The sequence below is a fragment of the Garra rufa genome, chromosome 10, assembly GCF_049309525.1.
Source record: "Garra rufa chromosome 10, GarRuf1.0, whole genome shotgun sequence".
Taxonomy (NCBI): Eukaryota; Metazoa; Chordata; class Actinopteri; order Cypriniformes; family Cyprinidae; genus Garra; species Garra rufa.
This window is the reverse complement of record NC_133370.1, coordinates 49,553,032-49,576,015: the sequence shown is the minus strand read 5'-3', so window position 1 is coordinate 49,576,015 and position 22,984 is coordinate 49,553,032. Positions and strand designations below refer to the sequence as shown.

Sequence of the window (22,984 nt, the reverse complement as noted above, 5' to 3'; positions counted from 1 at the left end):
ATCTCTTATTTAATAAAAATATAATTATATATTCAGAATGATTTTTTATTTTTCTCAAACATATGGGGTGAACATCAAATCCTTTATTTTTCCATCAAATGAATTCTAACTAGTTGGCTGAATAAAAAAAATATATTTGGATTTTATATTTAAAAATAACCTTAAGTTAGCAGGTAGACAGTTAGCTTCAGCTAACAAATGTTTCAAACAGGCTGTTATAATTTTGTAATTCATAATTATTGATTATATTCTTTTGGATTTTAAGCTAAAACAGCATGTACTCAGATTTTGCTGTAAATTCTTAAAGCAAATTGCTTTGTCAGACTGTGGGGCATTTTACCACAGCTGCTACCAGCTTATAAGGCCCATAATAAACAAAGCATATTAAGATCATAATTCTCATGCAACAACTGCCTTACTCCCAATAAGCAGTAACTATAAGTTTATTAAAGGATAACTCTTAGTTAATGGCCTGGTAGGCGTAGAATATGGTCGTGCAGAATAAAACATTAATATGTGCTTTATAAGTACTAAGCAGCCAATATGCTAGTAATAAGCATGTTAATAAGCAAATAGTTAATAGTGAATATGTGCACCTTAATTTAAAGTATTGCCGAATTTTCTCCAGCACTGATCTGAACCTGTCCACACTGTGAAATAAATCAACCCACTGAATCTGGAAGCTTATATTCAGTTGATGTACTAAAGTTTTAACATTTGACAGTACAATTTGAAGTGGTGCACATGTTAATTTTCTGATAACCTTAATGCTCAACTCTCACAACTTTGAGCTTTCAAAAGGAAATGAGGATGCTCTTATAAGATGAAAACAATTTTTACAGTGCAAGGTGTTTAAATGTGTGAAACAACAAGGAATGAAGTACATTTACTGTACTGTACAGGGACAAAAGCTCACCTACGCTTCTATCATCATATTCTCTAAACTAAAGAGAGTGTCAGCGCTTTATTTAACATCTAATCCTCCAAAAGAGCTGGATAGAAGCAGACAGTAAGGACCGGCAAATAAAAATTGAGATTGAGCAATATTGATTTTATTATAACTGATACAGATGTTCATGTGCCTGATAACCGATGTACAGAACTGATATTTATTTATTGTTTTACTTCGGTTTTTGACAGAATGATAGCAACAGCACTGAACTGAACACACTGTTTTATTTATAATAACACTTTTTAATGGGTGGTCACTGCAGGTCATGTGACCCATCAGTGGAGGCTTCTGTCAAACCGGCTGGAGATTGAGAAAACAGATCCATCAGTGTGATCATGAAAGAGCTGTAAATCTGACACAGTTTTTAATTCTGCAGTACATAGTATTAAGGATGCAGTATTAGTGCAGTTTTTAAGGCTGTTGTCCTGCTTCTCTGTAACGTGTTTTTTATGTTTGTCTGAGACTGACATCTAGTGGTTATTTCATTATCAGGGTTCACCATTCCTAGTCCAGGAGAGTCTTTTTCAGAGTTTAGTTTTATCTCTAACTTTATCTCTATTAAACACACCTGAATCAACTAGTCAAAGTCTGTGTTTACTTTAACACAAAGTTGAATATAAACTCAGCAGGACCAGAAATGAGGAACCTGCTTTACACACATCGCTCAAACACAGAACCAGGAAACAGGAATCACATGACTTAGAGAAAGAGAAAGTGAAAGTGTGGTTGAGCTGTTGTGTGTTTGTGTTTCTGTATTCGTGCCGTAAAATGGCAGAAGCCTGTATTTCAGTGGATCAGTTCTTGTGTCCGGTGTGTCTGGATCTCCTGAAGGATCCAGTGACCATCCAGTGTGGACACAGTTACTGTATGAGCTGCATTACAGACTGCTGGAATAAAGAGGAGGATGAGAAGGGATACTACAGCTGCCCTCAGTGCAGACAGACCTTCAGTCCAAGACCTGCTTTATTTAAGAACGTGGTGTTTGCTGAAATGGTGGAGAAACTGAAGAAGACTAAACTTCAACAAAGTGCGGTTCCTGCTGGAGCTGGAGATGTGGAGTGTGACGTCTGTACTGGAAGAAAATACAAAGCCGTCAAGTCCTGTCTGGTGTGTCAGGAATCTTACTGTCAAACTCATTTTGACCGTCATGAAGAGTTTCATTCACGTAAGCCACACAAAGTGACTGATGCCACTGGACGACTGCAGGAGATGATCTGCCAGAAACACGACAAGCTTCTAGAGGTTTTCTGTCGCACTGATCAGAAATGTATTTGCTTGCTGTGTACGATGGATGAACATAAAAACCACGATACTGTATCAGCTGCAGCACAGAGGACAGAGAAACAGGTATTTAACACTAGACACTGATCAAATATTGCTGACACTGGTTTCATATGTGTTTATATCAGCACCATATTAACAGCTTACAGCATTCACACTGAACACCACAGCAGAAATCAACAGCAGCTGCAAGACTTCCACTGTTTGCTGAAAATACACCATGAACCTTTATCAACACAATATTTCATTAAATAGGCATTGATTAAACAATATAAAATAACAGAGTGAACTATCTGTGTCAGGTTCACTTGTATAACAGTTACACTTACAGTGTGAAACAGGTCTTGATCTTCATGTTAATGCACATATGATGGTGGTAAATGATCGATCATCCCTTCTGGTGTTTTAGTCTACAGCCGCTAGTTATCAGCTCCACTTTTACTGCATTGATCTGTTCAGATGATGATTTAGTGCCAGTAGTTTTCTGTGACATTCACTATCATCCGTTTGTCCTGCAGAAGCAGCTGAAGGAGACACAGAAGACGTTCCAGCAGAGAATCCAGCAGAGAGAGAAAGATGTTCAGCAGCTGAGAGAGACTGTGGAGTCTCATAAGGTGAGTCTGGAGAAGAAGAGAAGTTTGTCTCAGTCTCAGTTCAGACTCTCTTGTCTCTTTCAGTCCCACTGAAACCTGAATCACTGTGTGTCCTAACAGCGCTCTGCACAGACAGCAGTGGAGGACAGTGAGAGGATCTTTACTGAGCTCATCCGCTCCATTGAGAGAAGCCGCTCTGAGCTGATACGGCTGATCAGAGATCAGGAAAAGCGAGCAGTGAGTCGAGCTGAAGAACAACTGGAGCGACTGGAGCAGGAGATCAATGATCTGAGGAGGAGAGACACTGAGCTGGAGCAGCTTTCACACACACAGGATCACATCCAGTTCCTGCAGGTAAGAGACATCTAGAACAACACCATCATAGTGGACTTGAGTGAAAGTTATACATAATCAATCTAATCATAGCCTTTGAGCTGCTTTTTCTCAGCAAATCTACTCAACCCTACAATGAGACTCCATTGATGTGCTTGAGCTGTTAGATGGACATTTATGTTCTTAGCAGATGTTTTATCATCCAAACTATTTCCTAGAAAGTTCACATAGAGTGTAAGTGTCAAATACTAGAATCTGTTGCTCCAATGTGATATAATGAATATGAGAAGAATGAAGCTGATGCTGTGAAAGTGCTGGATTGAGTTACTAAAGATCAGTCAAATCTGATGTTGGTGCAGGTTATTGGGTGAAGTGTGGAGCTGATGAGTTTTGATTTCTGTTTTCTGTAGAGTTTCCAGTCTCTCTCAGCACCTCCTGAATCTACAGACATAAATGATGATCCCTTCAGGTCTCTCATCTCTTCTGATAATCTGAGAGAATCTGTCCATCAGCTGAGAGACAAACTGGAGGATTTCTGCAAAGAGGAGCTCAAGAAGATCTCAGACAGAGGTAAAGTCCTGGAGACTGATCTGCTCTCAGAAACGAGTCCATCATCATCTCATATCATGGAGAACATCATATTAGAAATGTCTTATGAATGAATGCAGGATCATGAGAATCACACTGTTCATGTCTGTTGATTTCCACAGTCACATTCACCAACATTGTTCCCAGGACCAGGAACGACTTCCTACAATGTAAGTCAGTAAAAAAACAACCAGAAAAACTCACTGAGTGTGTTCATGTTCTTCCTGTAGAAGGTGGAAGAAGAGTTTTCTAATTGATGATGTAAATGATGATTTGCACATGATATCTGCTCATCTGTACTGAGACACTGATGATACACTGAACATGAAGAGTTCAACATGAAAAGATCAAACAGATTCATAATTCCTGATTCTGATGTGTTTTATCTCCATCAGATTCCCATCAGCTCACTCTGGATCTGAACACAGTGGATAAACGCCTCCATCTGTCTGAGAGAAACAGAGTAATTACATACACTCACACAGTCCAGTCGTATCCTGATCATCCAGACAGATTTGATGAGTATCGTCAGGTGTTGTGTAGAGAGAGTGTGAGTGGACGCTGTTACTGGGAGCTGGAGTGGAGTGGATGTGTCCGTATATCAGTGTCATATAAGAGCATCAGCAGGAAGGGATGGGGTGATGAGTGTAGGTTTGGATTTAATGATCAGTCCTGGAGTTTGATCTGCTCTCCCTCCAGATATTCATTCAAACACAATAACATAGAGACTGTTCTCCCTGTAAAGTCCGTCAGCAGTAGAATAGGAGTGTTTGTGGATCACAGTGCAGGAACTCTGTCCTTCTACAGCGTCTCTGACACAATGAGCCTCATCCACACAGTCCACACCACATTCACTCAGCCGCTCTATCCTGGGTTTTGGGTTGGTTCTAGATCATCAGTGAAACTGTGTTGATGAATCAGAATAGACTGACGAGAGATTCTACCCATAATGCTTTGAGCTGATGATAAATCAGTAACAGTGAGATGTTATAGAGTCCCTTCTTTTCTCTTCATGACATTAATACTGCAGCTGAACTTCTGTCACTGAAATAACATGAATCAGATTAAATGTGTGTAATAAATCCTCATATAGACAGTAAGATCAGTGTGTGGGAGTCCTGCTGAGTGACAATGTGTTTCTGTTTTTCTGTGTTGATGGAAATCATCCATTTAGTTAATAATATCAAGTACTAGTATTATTAATAATAATGATTAATTTTTTTCAAATTATTGCATAAAAAATAACATGCAGGATCGGAGTCAGCTCTAAATCCAATATGATGCAAAAGTGATCAAAAATGGCAGAAAATCAAACACTAAGTTTCTCAGAAATAAGGAAATGTCACAAATCTATCCATGTTGCCATCTGCCTAATTTCAAATTTGCACTGAAGTATCATCTCAATGCCATAAAAGAATAAAAGCTGAGATATTATTATCAAAGTAATACCACAGTAACACCTGTTGTATTTCAGTTGTGATCTGTTTGGCATGTTCTCCGAGAGGAAGAATGTTGTTTATCAGCATGAGGACTTTGTATTGGAAGGAATTGTATTTTCTATGTTGTCTACTCAATTAAACAGTCGACCTTCCATGTTATTTATTTATTTATTTATTTATTTATTTTTTGAGGTTGTATGAAGCAAAACGATCAGTCTGTGCAAGAAACTCAACATCTTGGAGAGTGGAGACGTTGCCGCAGTTCTTCTGGATTTATTTTGTCTCAGTTTGTTCTGTTTCTTCATGCCATTCCAGATGGACTGCATGATGATGAGATCAGGGCCTGTATGTACTGTATAAAACTTAAAAGTCTTAAACTTTGACTTAAAAAAAGAAGGACTTTACTAAGAGTAGATGACTTTTATAAAGAAGCTTAAAAGCAACTAGAAGTACCACCCCAGAGTATACAAAGTGAATGTGCAAAGATCATCAAACACCCTTTACAAAAAAAGGTAAAAACGCGATGTAGGATGATTTTGAACTTGGAGGAAAAAATGAGATTTTTCGACATACCCTAACTCTCTTGAACTGGAAAACCAGACTCTAAACACAGACATTAACAAGACAAGTGTTTGAGGTTAAAAAGCATATAAATGGATTTTCCCCCCAATTTCACAAGATAAGACTCTTCTACCTTGGATGGGATCATTTAGAGCCTTTTGAAGCTGCATTTAAACTGTATTTTGAAAGTTCAAATCCTGCTCATGTGAAGTCACTGCAGCACAACACCAATCATTTAATGCAACTCCAATAAAATCATTTAATTAAAGGTCATATCGGAATTCCCGTAATTACGAGATTCCAACTTGTAAAAAGCGTTCACGTCCTTGTACAACTTGTGAACTGGGAGTCTTCTAAGAGCTACGACTTTTACCACATGACCGCTGTACCACCTGACCAACGTAGGCTCTCTTTAGGCGTTGATAGCGTTGCCATAGAAAAAGCATATTTCCAAGTCTGAGGACGTGAACAGCTCCAAGTAGAATGTCACATGCTGTCATCTCGAAATTACGGTAACGCAGCACAAGACTGCACTATTTAATATTTCAATTTTAAAAAATTCTTTGCATTGTGCAAAATGATCACAAATTACTATTGATGATTTGAAATCCTTTTCTATTGGTATGTCTCCAGTTGGAGCAATGATGTGAACATGAGTTCCATCAACAGCTCCAATAACTCCAAGAAAGCCTTAAGAATTTTAAGCATATTGCATATTTGATTGGGGTCAATTGTTTTATTTCTAATAAGAATATAATGAAACATGCCAAATTGTGCGGTCATAATTTTTGGCCATGCTGTCATACAAAGAAATTATGAACACATGCAAAAATAAGAGAGGACAAACAAAATAATTAATAACTGATTATGTTGTAGTCAATGCAATGCCAATTTAGTGATTTACTGACTTCCTCACCCCTGTTTTAATTTTTAATTGCTATTATTATTTCTGCAGTTAGAGCATTGATTTGTAGAGTGGAAGAATTGAAGTTTCTTACATAGTTAAAAAAAAAGTTGACATCTTGATGATCAAGCAATTGGCAATTGGCACTTCCCGAATAAAATATGTTTAATAACTTTATTATTTTGAGTATTAGAAATGCTTCTGATGATAATGAGTCTGTGCTGCTGTGTAGACTAGTGTTCTTTCTAATAAACGCAGCTTTGAAGCCCTCATTGAAGCTCAACTGTGCAATAACCAAATACAGATGCAAGTCATGCCAGTTAATTATCAAGCCATTAACTATTTTAGGTAAAAAGAAAAAGGTGTGAATGTACACAATAACACAGTAAATCTCTCGCATTCACCTCACAAACATCTTACATCAGAGACTAAAGATTACTCTTAAACTTCTCAGTTTATTCTGTTTATTCACAGCAAAGCCATTGTGAAACGCAGGTAGACTTTAAACACAATCATTTACAGCACGCACATATTCAATGCATTTGTAATTCAATTCAAAGCAACAGACTGTTCATTAAATAACACGCTATGTAAAAAAATAAAATGCACTTAATAACCCTGTGTCTGAATGTAGTTTGCTCCAAACATGAACAAAGTCTTCAATGAGAACTCCTAGATTACGTAAGGAATACTTAGACAATAAAATTACACAACATGCACTCCTGCAAGTTTTGTTTTGTTTTTCTTCTCTGCACTGGCCTCGTCACATAATGACATACAGTCACATTTAAAACTCAAGCCCATAAAATAGAGCTTGATGAACATAAATTAGAAAATATATATATCCTCCAGTTTCAGTGAACGGACACCAACACTAATTCGCACACTGTTTAGTGAGTGAAGAAGATTCCTAAACACCGGCAGAAGTTACAGTACGCAGCAAATGCGTTTGTGAATGAACAGCAAAAGAAGCAAAGTCTGCAAATGTGTACGATGCTTTAAAATCTAGAAATCTGACATGTGCATTTTCTCCTTTCCAGCAAGAACATTAAAATAAAGCTTGAATTGAATTTTACACTGAAGTTTCACCAGTGCTGTTTTCTTCTTCAGATTACACATCTGAATCTGCAACCAAAGCTAAAGGATTCTTTTAATGTCTTATTTGAAACAAAAACTTCTGTGCAATTTGCAGTTCATCAAATGCCACAGACGACAATTTTTCTGCTTTGTTTTTTCTTAGTTCATAAAAGAGTAACTTCTGAATAACTCATGCCATGAGAAATCAATTCTGCCCTGATCTTTTGACATATACCAAGTTTTCGTTTGCAAGCCAACTCATTTGAAACCTACTAGCATGTCAAACCTCAGGAGTCTGGTTGTAGGTCCTCATGTGTTTTTCAAATGTAAGACTATTTTAGGGGTTTTGTCTGTATTTGTGTGTATTTACAGCACGGTTTCACTGGTTAGATCTTCTTGTTTTTTCCTAAAACAGAAACAGAATCCACATTAGCACACAGAGTGTTCCAGCACAGTGAATGCTGTGTATTTGTGAGAGGAATCACCTGCTGAACGCTACTGGGATTGGGAGGATTGGGTCGATCTGTGCTGCAGATTTCACAGCCGGGTCTCGTAGACTTATTTATGAATGTACAGGAAGGACAGGACCAGCCTGACTAAAGACAGAGATGAAAATACAAATATTCATTATACAATTCAACTATTTGCTTTTGTTACGTACATTAAACTGGAAGACAGATCTATATTAGGGGATACACAGTTATACAAATATACCTTGCAATGTGTTTTTATTAGGTTTGTGATGAGACTGGGTTCACTTTTTTTTAAGATATCCTCAATGATCAAATATTTAGGGGAAAATAGTATTTTATTCAACAACAACAAAAAAAAAAATGCAAAAAAAGTAGGTGCATTTTGATTTGAACTTGTGCTTTATGAAATTAAACTTGTATTTTAATGAATTATACGCAGTAATAAACATGTAAACTAATGCTGCATGATTCTGGATAAACTGAAAAACAATTTCCTTTTATAAATTGGAGATCATGATTCTGAAGAGAAAAAAGGATTAGAAATCTAAACAAAATGACAATTTACTAGTGGTACTGAGAGAATGCTCATTGCTAAAGTCTCTATTTGAACAAAATTAAAAAAAAAATAAATAAATGAAGGAGCCAGTGTCTCAGTTAATAATGACTTGTTTCACTTTTGGAATCTCTTGAATGTATAAATCAATGACAAATACTTTTTTTTAATCGTGCAGTTTCCTGGCGGAAGAGAATAAGCGTTAGAAGACACTTTCGTTTTGATCGCTACTGTAATTTGTGACAATTTGTGTTTACACCCAAACTATAAGCTTTTATCCCAGTATTTATGTTATTTAAATGTCTGTAACAAAGAAATAATGATGATTATGTGGTTAAACAGACTGTTTGTGTTGCTCTTTCTGAAACCGCAGCAGTAAGAATGCAGATTTGAATGTCTTCAGCGTGCAATAGTTGTAATAGACAATGCTTAATCGTGGTCATTCATGAATAAGATCGCATGGGTGTTTGAATAAAGATGATATTTTAACAATTAGTCATGCAGCTCTAATGTAAACACTGCGAAACGTTTTGCCATTATATCGTCACGTTCTCGCGAGAACAGTCAGATCTCACGGGACACATCGGATTTCGTGCTACGAGATCTCGTCACACCCCTAGTTTTTATGCAATCTTTCTTTAGTGGTTTCGTAATATTTAAAGCCGTCTGTGGGAGTGTGTGGTTCATGATTATGTGGATGCAGGCCACTTATTTACAATCCGTCTGCATTTGCTAGTTTTCAGAAATGTAAAATGTGCATGTCTGTAGTTATTACCTGTGTGTTGCTTGATTTCAGTTTGGATCCTCCAAGTTGCAACATCTCAAGGTTAATGATGTCACTGACGCTGGGTTTCTCTGGGCCACACCCACTGCTGCCTACTGACCAATCAGAAACACACACTGAAGTAAGCAAACTTGTTTTTTTAAAGTAAATACTTTAATTCACCAACGATGCATTATATTAATCAAAAGTCACAGTAAAGGCATTTATAATGTTAAAGAAGATTTCTATTTCAAATAAATGCTATTCTTTTGAGCTTTCTATTCATCAAAGGATCCTGAAAAATAAAATGCATGATGGTCTCAACAAAAATATTCGGCTGCACTCTTTTGATAATCATAATATATATTTTTTAATGTTTTTTATGTTACAATGATTTCTGGAGAATCATGTGACACTGAAGACTGCAGTAATGATGCTGAAAATTCTGCTTTGATCATAGGTATAAATTACATTTTTACAATATATTCACATAGAAAACTGATCTTTTAAATTGTAATAATATTTCACAATCTTTACTATATTTTTGATCAAATAAATGCGGCCTTGATTAGCAGAGGAGACCACGAACATTTAAACAGTAGTGTAAGTACTAGTCTGAAAAGAAGTAGGGCTGTCAAAATGGCTCAAAAACAAAATGAAAATTCAAAATTCAAATTATGTTTTAATTTAAAATGCATAATTTCAGTTGGGGTGTAAAAAAGCTTTTGGCTTCTCTTCTGAGGCCACAAAAGGCGCGCATGGAGCAAAATATTAGCCTACTAACGCAGGTTTACACAAAGCAATAAAATATCATGACTATAATGTTTAAAAAAAAATGTTTATAACCAGAGGTGCACATAACTGGTCCGCAGGTCCACATGTGCGACCAAAATAAGAAAATACGCTGTGTGAATAAGTTAAGAGCATGCATTTGCATACCGACATGGTTGCAGCTGTTAATGTACAATTACCATTTTAGATCCACAAACTGCAACACCGCATAAGAATTTCTGTTCAAACTAAAAGCATAATATTCTGTTTTCAAAGCACAATGCAAAAACATGGCATTTCATTCACTGACGCTCTTCAATTCGCGACTCCACACACCTTTCACATTACGTACTTGCCAGCAACCTGCCAAAATAAAAGCTTGCAAAGGTTTGAAAATGTTGAAAAATCACCAAAAATATTATCGTTTAATTTTGTTTACTATAAAATAATTAAATATTTTTATAATATTCCCTTTTTATTTTAAAACATAATAATACTTCCACACTTTATTATTTTACATTTAAAAAGTCCAATGATATTATTATCACTATTATTAATTTTATATTTAATTATATATAATGGGTCACTATGTGTAGTGTGAGGACCAAACCAAATCTTGAGGTATTCTTATGAGAACCAGGGTAACACTTATGTGCACCCCTGTTTATAAACCATTTAGAATTAAGTTGCTTAAACAACTGTAAACAAAACAGCGTCATGTATGTATGTATGAGTTTAATACACAGGGCCGAAAGCCAATCACACAGTGTACTTTTTTCATTTTAAAAACATGAGATGCAGTGGGATGAAAAACAAAAAACACCATAATATCTCGAGATATGGCATGGCTTTCTAAACGTCTCTCTTGTGCAAGATGCAAGCGCATCGGTGATAGATGTCCCTCTAGAAAATGTGCTTAATGCATTGTTTGTGAACGGCTTAGATTGAGTTTTGACGTAAACGAGATGTTTTCCGCATCGATGGTCTCTTTTTCTGCCATATTTGTAATGAACAACGCACCAACGCCGCATCTAGTGGCTTCAACTGGACAGGCTAATAACAACATTATAATGCAATGACAATTACATAGTCATTGCATCTTGTGCACCACTTATAAAGGCCTCCTTACAGCACACCTAAAATCAAAATGCAACATTTTTGCATTCGAATGTTGGGGTTTTATTTTGAATTCAACGAATATTCAAAATTCTATTTTTTTTTTTGACAGCATGTCTTCTATGTGACTCCTAAATTATTAGTTTTTGTAACTGATGCAGATTTAATGACCTGTGCTGCTGTGGCTGAAGCGGGGCGGTAGAGTGCTGTATCCTCTCCAGCCGCTGGTGTTGGGTGTGGGGCCGAGCGTTGCGTTTGGAGGCGCTGCTGTGCTCGGCATCGACAGACCGTTCTCCTGATCCTGCTGGTGACTGAGGCAGGCGTGACGAGCGGACAAGAGGTAGAGGAACGCAGTGTCACCATCCCTGTAGATGCCGTATGACGCTAAAGAACGGCTTTCAGAGCACAGACACTGAGCGATGACCCAGCGCTGAACCCTGGGGTGGAAACCATACTCAACAAACATCTGCAAGAGACAAAACAAACCATTAGATGATTAACCCAACAAACTAGACTTGACTTCAGGATGTGTTTTGAAATTTTCCTACCTGCTGCTTCAGAGAAGCGACAGTCACTTGAGGGTGGACTTTCACTGTGACACAACAGGAAGATGATGCATCTTCTACTACCACAGTCAAGCTGAAAATAAAAACACATACATGAACTTGTCACTATCAGGATTTTAAGTTACAAGAATTTATCTATATGTATACTGGTTTCATGTTTTCATTTCCAGATTTCAACGGGAAAGTCATTAACACATTCATACAAATGAAATGGTTGTGGATCTTTGCTAGAAACAAGTGTAATCTCTATAAGTGAGAACTGAATCAATCACTCAAAAGATTAATTTAAAAATACTGTAGACTTCACTTGTTTCATTACTGGATGAATCAGCATTTTTTAAATTTATCTATTGAGTGATTGATTCAATGACTCACTCATGAAGACTTCACTTATTTAATTACTGGGTTAATCAGCATTTTTTATGAACCTTGAGTGAATCTTAAAAAATGCTGATTCATCCAGTAATGAAATAAGAAGTCTTTATGAGTTAGTCATTGAATCAATCACTTAAAAGATTCATTTAAAAAATGTAGATTCAAGTAATGAAACAAGTAAAGTCTTTGAGTGTGTCACTGAATCAGTCACTCAAAAGATTCATTAAAAATGCTGATTCACCCAGTAATTAAATAAGTGAAGTCTTTATTAGTGAGTCATTGAATCAATCACTTAAAAGATTCATTTAAAAAAATGCAGATTCAAGTAATGAAACAAGTTAAGTCTTTGAGTTTGTCACTAAATCAGCCACTCAAAAGATTCATTAAAAAATGCTGATTCACCCAGTAATTAAATAAGTGAAGTCTTTATTAGTGAGTCATTGAATCAATCACTTAAAAGATTCATTTAAAAATGTAGATTCAAGTAATGAAACAAGTCTTTGAGTGTGTCACTGAATCAGTCACTCAAAAGATTCATTAAAAATGCTGATTCACCCACTAATTAAATAAATCAAGTCTTTGAGTCATTGAATGAATCAATCACTTAAAAGATTCATTAAAAAAATGCAGATTCAAGTAATGAAACAAGTCTTTGAGTGTGTCACTGAATCAGTCACTCAAAAGATTCATTAAAAAAATGCTGATTCACCCACTAATTAAATAAATTAAGTCTTTGAGTCATTGAATGAATCAATCACTTAAAAGATTCATTTAAAAAACGTAGATTCAAGTAATGAAACAAGTAAAGTCTTTGAGTGTGTCACTGAATCAGTCACTCAAAAGATTCATTAAAAAATGCTGATTCACCCACTAATTAAATAAGTGAAGTCTTTATTAGTGAGTCATTGAATCAATCACTCAAAAGATAAATTTAAAAAATGCATTTTCAAGTAATGAAACAAGTCTTTGAGTGTGTCACTGAATCAGTCACTCAAAAGATTAATTAAAAATGCTGATTCACCCAGTAATTAAATAAGTGAAGTCTTTGAGTGAGTCATTGAATCAATCACTTAAAAGATTCATTTAAAAAATGTAGATTCAAGTAATGAAACAAGTAAAGTCTTTGAGTGTGTCACTGAATCAGTCACTCAAAAGATTCATTTAAAAAATGCTGATTCACCCACTAATTAAATAAGTGAAGTCTTTGAGTGAGTCGTTGAATCAATCACTTAAAAGATTCATTTAAAAAAATGTAGATTCAAGTAATGAAACAAGTCTTTGAGTGTGTCACTGAATCAGTCACTCAAAAGATTCATTAAAAATGCTGATTCACCCACTAATTAAATAAATGAAGTCTTTGAGTCATTGAATGAATCAATCACTTAAAAGATTCATTTAAAAAACGTAGATTCAAGTAATGAAACAAGTAAAGTCTTTGAGTGTGTCACTGAATCAGTCACTCAAAAGATTCATTAAAAAAATGCTGATTCACCCACTAATTAAATAAGTGAAGTCTTTATTAGTGAGTCATTGAATCAATCACTCAAAAGATAAATTTAAAAAATGCATTTTCAAGTAATGAAACAAGTCTTTGAGTGTGTCACTGAATCAGTCACTCAAAAGATTCATTAAAAATGCTGATTCAACCACTAATTAAATAAGTCTTTATTAGTGAGTCATTGAATCAATCACTTAAAAGATTCTTTTAAAAAAATGCAGATTCAAGTAATGAAACAAGTTAAGTCTTTGAGTGTGCCACTGAATCAGTCACTCAAAAGATTCATTAAAAATGCTGATTCACCCACTAATTAAATAAGTGAAGTATTTGAGTGAGTCATTGAATCAATCACTTAAAAGATAAATTTAAAAAATGCATTTTCAAGTAATGAAACAAGTCTTTGAGTGTGTCACTGAATCAGTCACTCAAAAGATTCATTAAAAATGCTGATTCAACCACTAATTAAATAAGTCTTTATTAGTGAGTCATTGAATCAATCACTTAAAAGATTCATTTAAAAAAATGCAGATTCAAGTAATGAAACAAGTTAAGTCTTTGAGTTTGTCACTAAATCAGTCACTCAAAAGATTCATTAAAAAATGCTGATTCATCAAGTTATGAAACAAATGAAGTATTTATGAGTGAGTCATTGAATCAATCACTCAATAGATTCATTCAAAAAAATGCAAATTCATCCAGTAATGAATAAGTTAAGTCTTTACGAGTGAGTCATTGAATCAGTCACTCAAATTCATTTTTAAAAAATGCTAATTCATCAAGTAATGAAACAAATAAAGTCTTCAAGCGAGTCACTGAACCAGTCATTCAAAGGATTCATTAAAAACACTGATTCACCCAGTAATTAAATAAGTCTTTGAGTAACTCATTGAATCAACCACTCAAAATATTCATGAAAAACATGCTGATTCACTGTGATGAAACGAGTAAAGCTTTGTTTAAAAATGCTGATGTAAAAAAATGATGATTTAGAAATTAACAAAAGCCTGATGACCATATTTAATACTTACATTTGAACATGTCTTTTCTAAAAAAATAAAATAAAAGATGGATATTTAAGTAAACCTAAGCAGCTCCAGTCCAGTAAGTGTTCATCTTGTAATATTACTGACAATATCAAAGTTATTCTTACATTTAACCTACTAAATGTAAATCAGTAAAGATTTCACACCAAAAAGACACATGAACCAAGAGCTGAACCTGATTCACCCAAAGATGAAACAAGTCAAGTCTTTAAGTAAATGACTGAACCATTCACTCGACAGATTTACTCACAAATGCTGATTCATTCAGTAATGAACCAAGTGACATCTTTATGAGTGAGTCATTCAATTGTTAAACGGAGATTTTGTTAAAAAAATGCAGATTTACTGACTCAAAAATGATAATCATTTATTCAAATTAATTAGATTTTTTTAATAGACTGCAGCTATTAACATTTTATCAGAACCTAGTAAATCACATTATTTTATTTAGTTGTCCATTCAGAGTTATGGGTGAACTGTGATCTCTCCATGTTAAACAAAACACAAATGTGACTCCCAATATCCCCAGAATTGTGCAGCTCTTAATAAAACTTCCTATATATGAAACTCAATACGATATAAAACACCCACAGAAACAAGCATGAGGCAAAAGACAGATCTATTGTAATTGAAGGATTCCCAGCATGACGAGGCACACACACCTGATCTCTCTGTCGTCTGTGTCCCGCAGCGCTGGTTGAATACTCAGTGCCATCTGCTGTTTGGCCAGATCTGTGGCGAAGTGCACAGCGGCATGAGTATCTCCAGCCTCTATCGCTCGAGAAAGCTCTAGACACAGCTCCTCTACAGCAGACAGAAGACAAACACAATCAGACAATGCTTACAAGATCAACTCAATGAGATTTAGACCGTTTTAGAAATGTTGCTTTTCTTTTGTAACTGATACTGATTATTTGTAAATGCAGAACCGATGTCATGTTTTACTGGTTTTGTTACATTTTGTCCTCATATGACAATTTGCATTTTTTTTTATATCAGCAGCAGTAACAATATAACAATAGGCTAGAAAAAAACAAGTTTAAATATAATTAAAAATTTCTACAGTTGTTTTAGTTTGGGGCTTGTTTAATATCATTGCAAACAGCTTTCTGGAAATAGTTCTACACTGTTGGTACTTACTTAAAGGAGTAGTTCACTTTCAGAACAAAAATTGACAGATAATGTACTGAACTCACCCCCTTGTCATCTAAGATGCTCATGTCTTTCTTTCTTTAGTCGTAAAGAAATGGTGTTTTTTGAGGAAAACATTTCAGGATTTCTCTCTATATAGTGGACTTCTATGGTGCCCCTGAGTTTGAACTTCCAAAATACAGTTTCAAAGGGCTCTAAACGATCCCAGCCGAGGAAGAAGGGTCTTATCTAGCGAAACGATCGGTTATTTTCTAAAAACATTTAGAACTTACACTACCGTTCAAAAGTTTGGGGTCAGTAAGACTTATAGTCTTTAAAGTAATAGTCTTTAAAGAAGTCTCTTCTGCTCATCAAGGCTGCATTTATTTGATTAAAAATACAGAAAAAAACTGTAATATTGCAAAATGTTTTTACAATGTAAAATAATGTTTTTTATTTGAACATACTTTAAAATAGAATTTATTCCTGTGATTTTTATCAGATGTTACTCTAGTCTTAAGTGTTCCTTCAGAAATCATTCTAATATACTGATTTATTATCAGAATGATCAATGTTGGATAATATCAACAGTTGTGCTGACAAATAATTTTTGGAACCTGTGATTTTTTTTTTTTTTCAGGATTCTCTCATGAATAACAAGTTTAAAAAGTACAGTGTTTATTCAAAACATACATTTTTTTATAACAATGTAAATTATTTATTATTAACTTTTAATAAACTTTTAATTATTAAGTTAATGCATCCATTGGGGACTAAGAGTATTAATTTCTTTAAAAAAAAAAAAGAAAGAAAGAAAGAAAGAAAAGAAACAATAAAAATGTACTGACCCCAAACTTTAGAACGGTAGTGTATATACGTTTTAATCTCAAACGCTCGTCTTGCCGAGCTAAACAAGGAGAGCATTTGAGGTTAAAGGATATACAAATTGTAATCGTTTTGCTAAATAAGACCCTTCTTCCTCGGCTGGGATCGTTTAGAGTTTTTTGAAGCTGCATTTTGGAAGTTCAAACTCAGGGGACCATAGAAGTCCATTATATGAAGAGAAATCCTGAAATGTTTTACTCAAAAAACATAATTTCCTTACGACTGAAGACAGAAAGACATGAACATCTTGGATGACAAGAGGGCACATTATCTGCACATATTTGTTATGAAAGTGAACTACTCCTTTAAACTTAAACTGCACAGCAACACAAAAGTGTGTTTTTAAATATTAACAAGCTTAATGCAAGTTTATTTTGTGACTACAAAATAGTGGAACTAGATGAATGATCAAAAACCTTTCCTTTCAGAAAACAAACCTTTCATTGACAGCGACAAGACAGGGCTCTTCTCTTCACATTTCATATTCTGCTCTCCATCATTTGAAGAATGAGAAATGTTGGCAACTGAGACAGAAAAAAAAGAGTGAATGAACTATTCTGCCCTACAAAGCAAAAAGGCAGTAACTGAGAAAAATGACTTTAAAGTTATCCTGTCATCCAGCCTGTAATCCAATTACTGTACAAACGTCCACCATTTTTTCCACAAAGTGACACACATTTGAGATTAGATATTTTGTCACAGAAAGGATGCCTTGAATGTCATGAAAATGATAATAACTCATTTTTGACCAAAAATGCAGTTACTGCCTTTTTGCTTTGTAGGGCAGTATTAACAATCAGAAACCATAGTGGACATCTCAAGTGCACTCATTCAATCCCACAATGCACCACAAAAACGAGTGTACAATCGATGTACACTCAATGGCTAGAGATAACCCATAATGCATTGTGAGAGTCGTGCATTAATTGAATTCCCGCAGCTGAAACATCAATCCGTTCATTTTACAACGCACTCGTCCATGGCGTAATACTGCGTACAACACAGGTACAAATTCATTGAAAATTGATTATTAAATTGTTTAACTAGGGTTTATACGTAGTTTCCATGACAGGGTTAAAGATAAATCCTTTAATCTTACTACTGGAACTGCCCGTTTCAAATGATTATTAAACAGCAAGCAAAACATGCAAAAGTGGAAGTCCGGTGCACTTACAGGGTATGCGGTAAAAAATTCGAATATGGAGGTAAAGTCCATTTATTTCAATAATTTGTTTCAAATAGTGAAACTTGTATGTTACATTAGTTCACTACACACAAAGTGAAATATTTCAAGCCTTTATTTGTTTCAATTTTGATGATTATGGATTAAAGACAAAAAAACAAAACAAATCCAGTATTTCACAAAATTAGAACATTTCATGTGACCAATAAAAAAAGGATCTTAAACACATGTTGGCCTTCTGAAAAGTGTGTTAATGCACTGTATTATGTCCTCAGGACTTTGCTGGGCCTCCTTTTGCACTAATTCCAGCATCAAGGCGGCGATCAGCCTTTGACACGGTTGAGGTGTAATGGAGCCCAAGTGTCTTTGATATTGGCCTTCAGCTCGTCTGCATTTCGGGGTCTCTGTTTCCTCATCTTCCTTTTGACAATACCCCATAGATTTTCAATGGGGTTTAAGTCAGGCGAGTTTGCCGGCCAATCAAGTACAGTTACTCCATGGCTATTAAACCAGGTACTGGTAGTTTTGGCTTTGTGTGCAGGTGCCAAATCCTACTGGAAAATAAAACCATCATCTCCAAAAAGCTTGTCGGCAACAGGAAGCATGAAGTGCTTTAAAATTTCCTGGTAGACAGCTGCGTTGACTGTGGACAATGGACCCACAGCAGCAGATGACATGCTCCTCAAACCATCACTGACTGTGGAAACTTCACACTGGACTTTAAGCAGCTTGACTTCTGTGCCTCTCCGGTCTTCCTCCAGACTCTGGGACCTTGATTTCCAAATGAAATGCAAAATTTGCTTTCATCTGAAAACAGGACTTGGGACCACTGGGCAAACAGAGCAGTACTTTTTCTCCTTAGATCAGCGCAGGTGCTTCTGACATTGTTTTTGGTTCAGGAGTGAATTCTCCAGCTGTAGCCGCTGTCATGCAGATGTCTGTATGTGGTGCTTCTCAGTCCACTCCTTATGAAGCTCCTCCAGATTTCTGAACCGCTCTTGCCTGACAATCCTCTCAAGGCTACGGTCATCCCTGTCACTCGTGCACCTTTTCTGGCCACATTTTTCCCTTCCTCTTAAAGGATTAGTTCACTTTCATAACAACAATTTACAGATAATGTACTCACCCCCTTGTCATCCAAGATGTTCATGTCTTTATTTCCTCAGTCGTAAAGAAATTGTGTTTTTTTGAGGATTTCTCTCTTTATAATGGATATGGATGGCGCCCTGAAGTTTGCACTTCCAAAATGCAGTTTAAATGCAGCTTCAAAAGGCTCTAAACGATCCCGGTCGAGGAGGAAGGGTCTTATCTAGCGAAACGATCGGTTATTTTCAAAACAAATGGACAATTTATATACTTTTTAACCTCAAATGCTCGTCTTGTCTGGTCTCTGCTCAGTGAATGTGTAGTCAGTAGAATCCGGGTCAATGCAGTTAGTGGACGACTAAAAACTCCCAGCTGTTAATATACTTCGATACTGCGCTCTGTGAGCATCCAGCTTCTTTTGCAATTGCCTTTTGAGACTTTTCCTCCATATGGAGGGTGTCAATGATGGTCTTCTGCACAAGCGTCAAGTCAGCAGTCTTCCCCATGATTCTGAAGCCGACTAAACACCAGACTAAGACAATTTAAAGGCTGAGGAAACCTTTGCAGGTGTTTTGCGTTTATTAGCTGACTAGATCGGGACACAGGGAGACTACAATGTTGAACTTTGTCATGATATTCTAATTTTGTGAAATAGTGGATTTGATTTTTTTTATCTTTAATCCATAATCATTCAAATTGAAACAAATAAAGGCTTGAAATATTTCACTAATATAACATACAAGTTTCACTTTTTGAAACAAATTATTGAAATAAATGGACTTTCCCTCGATATTCTAATTTGGTGGCACATACCTGTAGTGTCCGAATTCACTCTGTATGAGTAAACTAATGTAGGGAATAGTGAACAGGGTATAGGGGGCGATTTCGGATACAGCCAGAGATCAATGAACTGAACTAATGAGCTGATGATCTCAATCAGGTGTGGTCAATAAGGGAGACATGCAACATGTGCAGAGCCCCCAGGACTGCAATTGAGAACCACTGATTTATAGGCATTAGAAACTAGCGTATCAAACATGATAGAGTACGGGTAAATGTAGCAATGACCTCTGACCTCTGTGTGACTCTCTCAGAGATGACATCATGACCGTCGACCATTCCTGCGCCTCCTGTTCGCTGCGGAAGGTGAACGTAAGACAGTCGTGGGGCGGCTTGATGAGACGCATTTCGTGACATCGAGCCGATTTGATCTCATACTTCACTGTGCGCAGATCAAACTCTGCCAGAGACTGAGAGAGAGAACAGATCATCATCAGATTTGAGGGTAACACATTACAAGTAACGCAAGTTGCGTAAAAATATTACTTTTTCCAAGTAACTAGTAAAGTAATGCATTACTTTTTAATTGACAAGAAAATACCTGAGTTACTTTTTCCCCCCATTTATTGATTAAAAGCTCTCCTGTCCCCATGTTGAGAGAAATTGAGAGTAAGATGTTACTTTAGTTCTAGAATAAATGTGAACATGCATTAATTAATCTCACTCACTAAAAAAACAGATACAGTGTTCTTCAAAATGAATAAAAACTCTGAAATTCAACACAAACCTGTAATAGTTAAATAATACAAATATCCTTTATGTTTTTAATCTCATTTTATTAACCGATGTCTTTGCTGCTGACCTTCAATTATCCAATTCCTCTATACTAATAAGCAAAAATGACTCAAGATAATCTAACATTTGTTTTCCTTTTTTTATTGCTGAAGAGTTGACATTTTTTCTTCTGCGGTCTACTGTACAGACGTCAATTTACTTTTGGTGTGAAAAGGCTTTTACATTTGACAAAAATACAACTTTTTATATTAAAACAAACAAGCCATGCCCAGATTTAAAAAGTAACTCAAAAGTAACGTAACGCATTACTTTCCATAAAAAGTAACTAAGCAACGTAATTAGTTACTTTTTTAAGGAGTAACTCAATATTGTAACGCATTACTTTCCATAAAAAGTACCTAAGCAACGTAATTAGTTACTTTTTTAAGGAATAACTCAATATTTTAACGCATTACTTTCCATAAAAAGTAACTAAGCAACGTAATTAGTTACTTTTTTAAGGAATAACTCAATATTTTAACGCATTACTTTCCATAAAAAGTATCTAAGCAACGTAATTAGTTACTTTAAGGAGTAACTCAATATTGTAACGCATTACTTTCCATAAAAAGTAATTAAAGCAACACTAAGTAACTTTTCCCTCAATGCTCCCTCTACAGGTTAGAAGCGGAATTTTTTGAAAGTCCATTACCGCTGTCGTAAATAATTTAGCCTACCATCGTGTCACATGCACGTTATTTGTTTGAAAGGCTATCCAGGACCTAATTTGGAAATAACGATGTCCAGTGACAAGGTAGAGTATGTTGTATGGCTTTATAAAAGCATGAATACCTTTTGTGAAGCCTGCCGTAAAGCAAGTCGCATTTGTAGTATCATTTGAACTACAAAACCGCGACCCGACGACCCAAACTTACACAGTGCTGTTATGGCTGATAAAGGGTCGCAAAGCGAATACGAAAGTGCCGTTTCACCCTGTTATGAGTTGATGAACCACTGACATTAGTTCGGAAACATTATTTTAATGTAAAAAAAAGTTACTTAGTGTTGCTTTAAGCAACGTAATTAGTTATTTTTTTTAAGGAGTAACTCAATATTGTAATGCATTGCTTTTAAAAGTAAACCCCTCAGCTGTCACTGAGACAATAGCTTTAGTATCTATTTTACTCCTAAAGGGTACACATTGGTACAGAAAAGGATAGCAAAGTGACAGCTTTTGTACCTGTTTTTCTGAAAGTGTAGGAATACTTCTGTTTACAGAGCTTTACATCTAGCTACAGAAGACTAGACTATAAACAGTGTTTACACAGGGCTGATCTAATGGTGAGTGAGTCTGACAGCTAAACTAATGACAGCTGTCAGTGTCAGTGTGTGTTTACCACGCTGCGTCCTCCGCGGTCCGTGTGTCTGAGCGTCAGCGTGAAGAGTCCCACGCGGTTCGGGTTCATACTGAGCTGCAGCCGCAGAGAGTCCGAGCCCACAGACAGCGGCCGAACCGACACCCGAACCGACATCAGCACCGTACTGCATCCTGAGCTCACAGCCATGTCTTTGGCAGGACGGTCTACAGCTGAATTACCGGTGCGGACTCATATCACCACCATCTTCATCAGCAACAGGCAACCCGATTCAAAACAGGAAGCGCGTCCGTCTAATATTTTCTGCCCCCCTTTTTTAACGTAAACATGTAGTTCCGCATCAAAATCGCACATTTTTACTAAAGTCACAAGTATTTTGTTGTGATAAATCTAGAACATACTGTTTTATTTTAATGTTTTAAAAGACGTCTTTCCTGCTCACCAAGCCTTTATATATTTTCAGTAAAATTTTGAAATATTTTTACTATTCTTTAAAATATATTTTAAATGTAATTTATTCCTGTGATTTCACGTTACCTTTCAGTATTTTAATATTCTGAATTGCTGCTCAAAAAACATATATTAAGAAGTAGTTTAGTTTAGAAGAACATCCTTTATCTGAAATAGAAATCTTTACATTATGAATGTATGTATCATCACTTTTGATAAATATAAAGCATCCTTGCTAAATAAAATAACTAATTTCTATAATTTTCCCACTGACTCCAAGCTTTTAAATGGTGTCGTGTATAATATTACAAAAGCTTTTTATTTCAGATAATTGCTGATCTTCTGATCTTTCTATTCATCAAAGAATCCTGAAAAAATGCACTCAGCTGTTTTAAATATTGATGATAATAATAATAAAAGTTTCTTAAGCATC

The 22,984-nt window shown here is 35.6% G+C and overlaps 2 protein-coding genes across 4 annotated transcripts; one reads left to right on the top strand and one right to left on the bottom strand.

Annotated features, from left to right (window-relative positions):
- Positions 1-1,694: 1,694 nt before the first annotated feature.
- Positions 1,695-5,338, top strand: LOC141343554 (E3 ubiquitin/ISG15 ligase TRIM25-like). The gene is made up of 6 exons (XM_073848123.1): positions 1,695-2,299; positions 2,752-2,847; positions 2,947-3,180; positions 3,570-3,729; positions 3,870-3,917; positions 4,143-5,338. The coding sequence occupies exons 1-6, from the start codon at positions 1,721-1,723 to the stop codon at positions 4,658-4,660; spliced, it is 1,635 nt and encodes a 544-aa protein (XP_073704224.1). The 5' UTR covers positions 1,695-1,720; the 3' UTR covers positions 4,661-5,338.
- Positions 5,339-7,098: 1,760 nt separating this feature from the next.
- On the bottom strand, positions 7,099-22,380 carry sharpin (SHANK-associated RH domain interacting protein). 3 transcript variants are annotated; one of them, XM_073848104.1, is made up of 9 exons: positions 22,123-22,380; positions 20,247-20,421; positions 17,340-17,426; positions 15,549-15,690; positions 11,953-12,043; positions 11,576-11,870; positions 9,530-9,633; positions 8,214-8,324; positions 7,099-8,134 (listed from the first exon to the last, which is right to left on the bottom strand). In XM_073848104.1, the coding sequence occupies exons 1-9, from the start codon at positions 22,288-22,290 to the stop codon at positions 8,108-8,110; spliced, it is 1,200 nt and encodes a 399-aa protein (XP_073704205.1). In that variant the 5' UTR covers positions 22,291-22,380; the 3' UTR covers positions 7,099-8,107. The 3 variants fall into 3 exon arrangements, with proteins under 3 accessions (XP_073704205.1, XP_073704206.1, XP_073704207.1); XM_073848105.1 differs by having other exon boundaries at positions 9,530-9,630; XM_073848106.1 differs by lacking the exon at positions 17,340-17,426.
- Between the last annotated feature and the right edge of the window lie 604 nt (positions 22,381-22,984).

What these genes read in the sequence shown, in the direction of transcription:
- LOC141343554 (XM_073848123.1), top strand. Translation starts at nt 1,721, where the DNA reads ATGGCAGAAGCCTGTATTTCAGTGGATCAGTTCTTGTGTCCGGTGTGT. An exon ending in AGACTGTGGAGTCTCATAAG is followed by an intron (nt 2,848 to 2,946) that starts GTGAGTCTGGAG and finishes GTGTCCTAACAG; the next exon opens with CGCTCTGCACAGACAGCAGT. An exon ending in ATCACATCCAGTTCCTGCAG is followed by an intron (nt 3,181 to 3,569) that starts GTAAGAGACATC and finishes TGTTTTCTGTAG; the next exon opens with AGTTTCCAGTCTCTCTCAGC.
- sharpin (XM_073848104.1), bottom strand. Translation starts at nt 22,290, where the DNA reads ATGGCTGTGAGCTCAGGATGCAGTACGGTGCTGATGTCGGTTCGGGTG. An exon ending in CTTCAGCCACAGCAGCACAG is followed by an intron (nt 9,634 to 11,575) that starts GTCATTAAATCT and finishes CTGATTGGTCAG; the next exon opens with TAGGCAGCAGTGGGTGTGGC. An exon ending in TGAAATCAAGCAACACACAG is followed by an intron (nt 8,325 to 9,529) that starts GTAATAACTACA and finishes CTCTGTCTTTAG; the next exon opens with TCAGGCTGGTCCTGTCCTTC.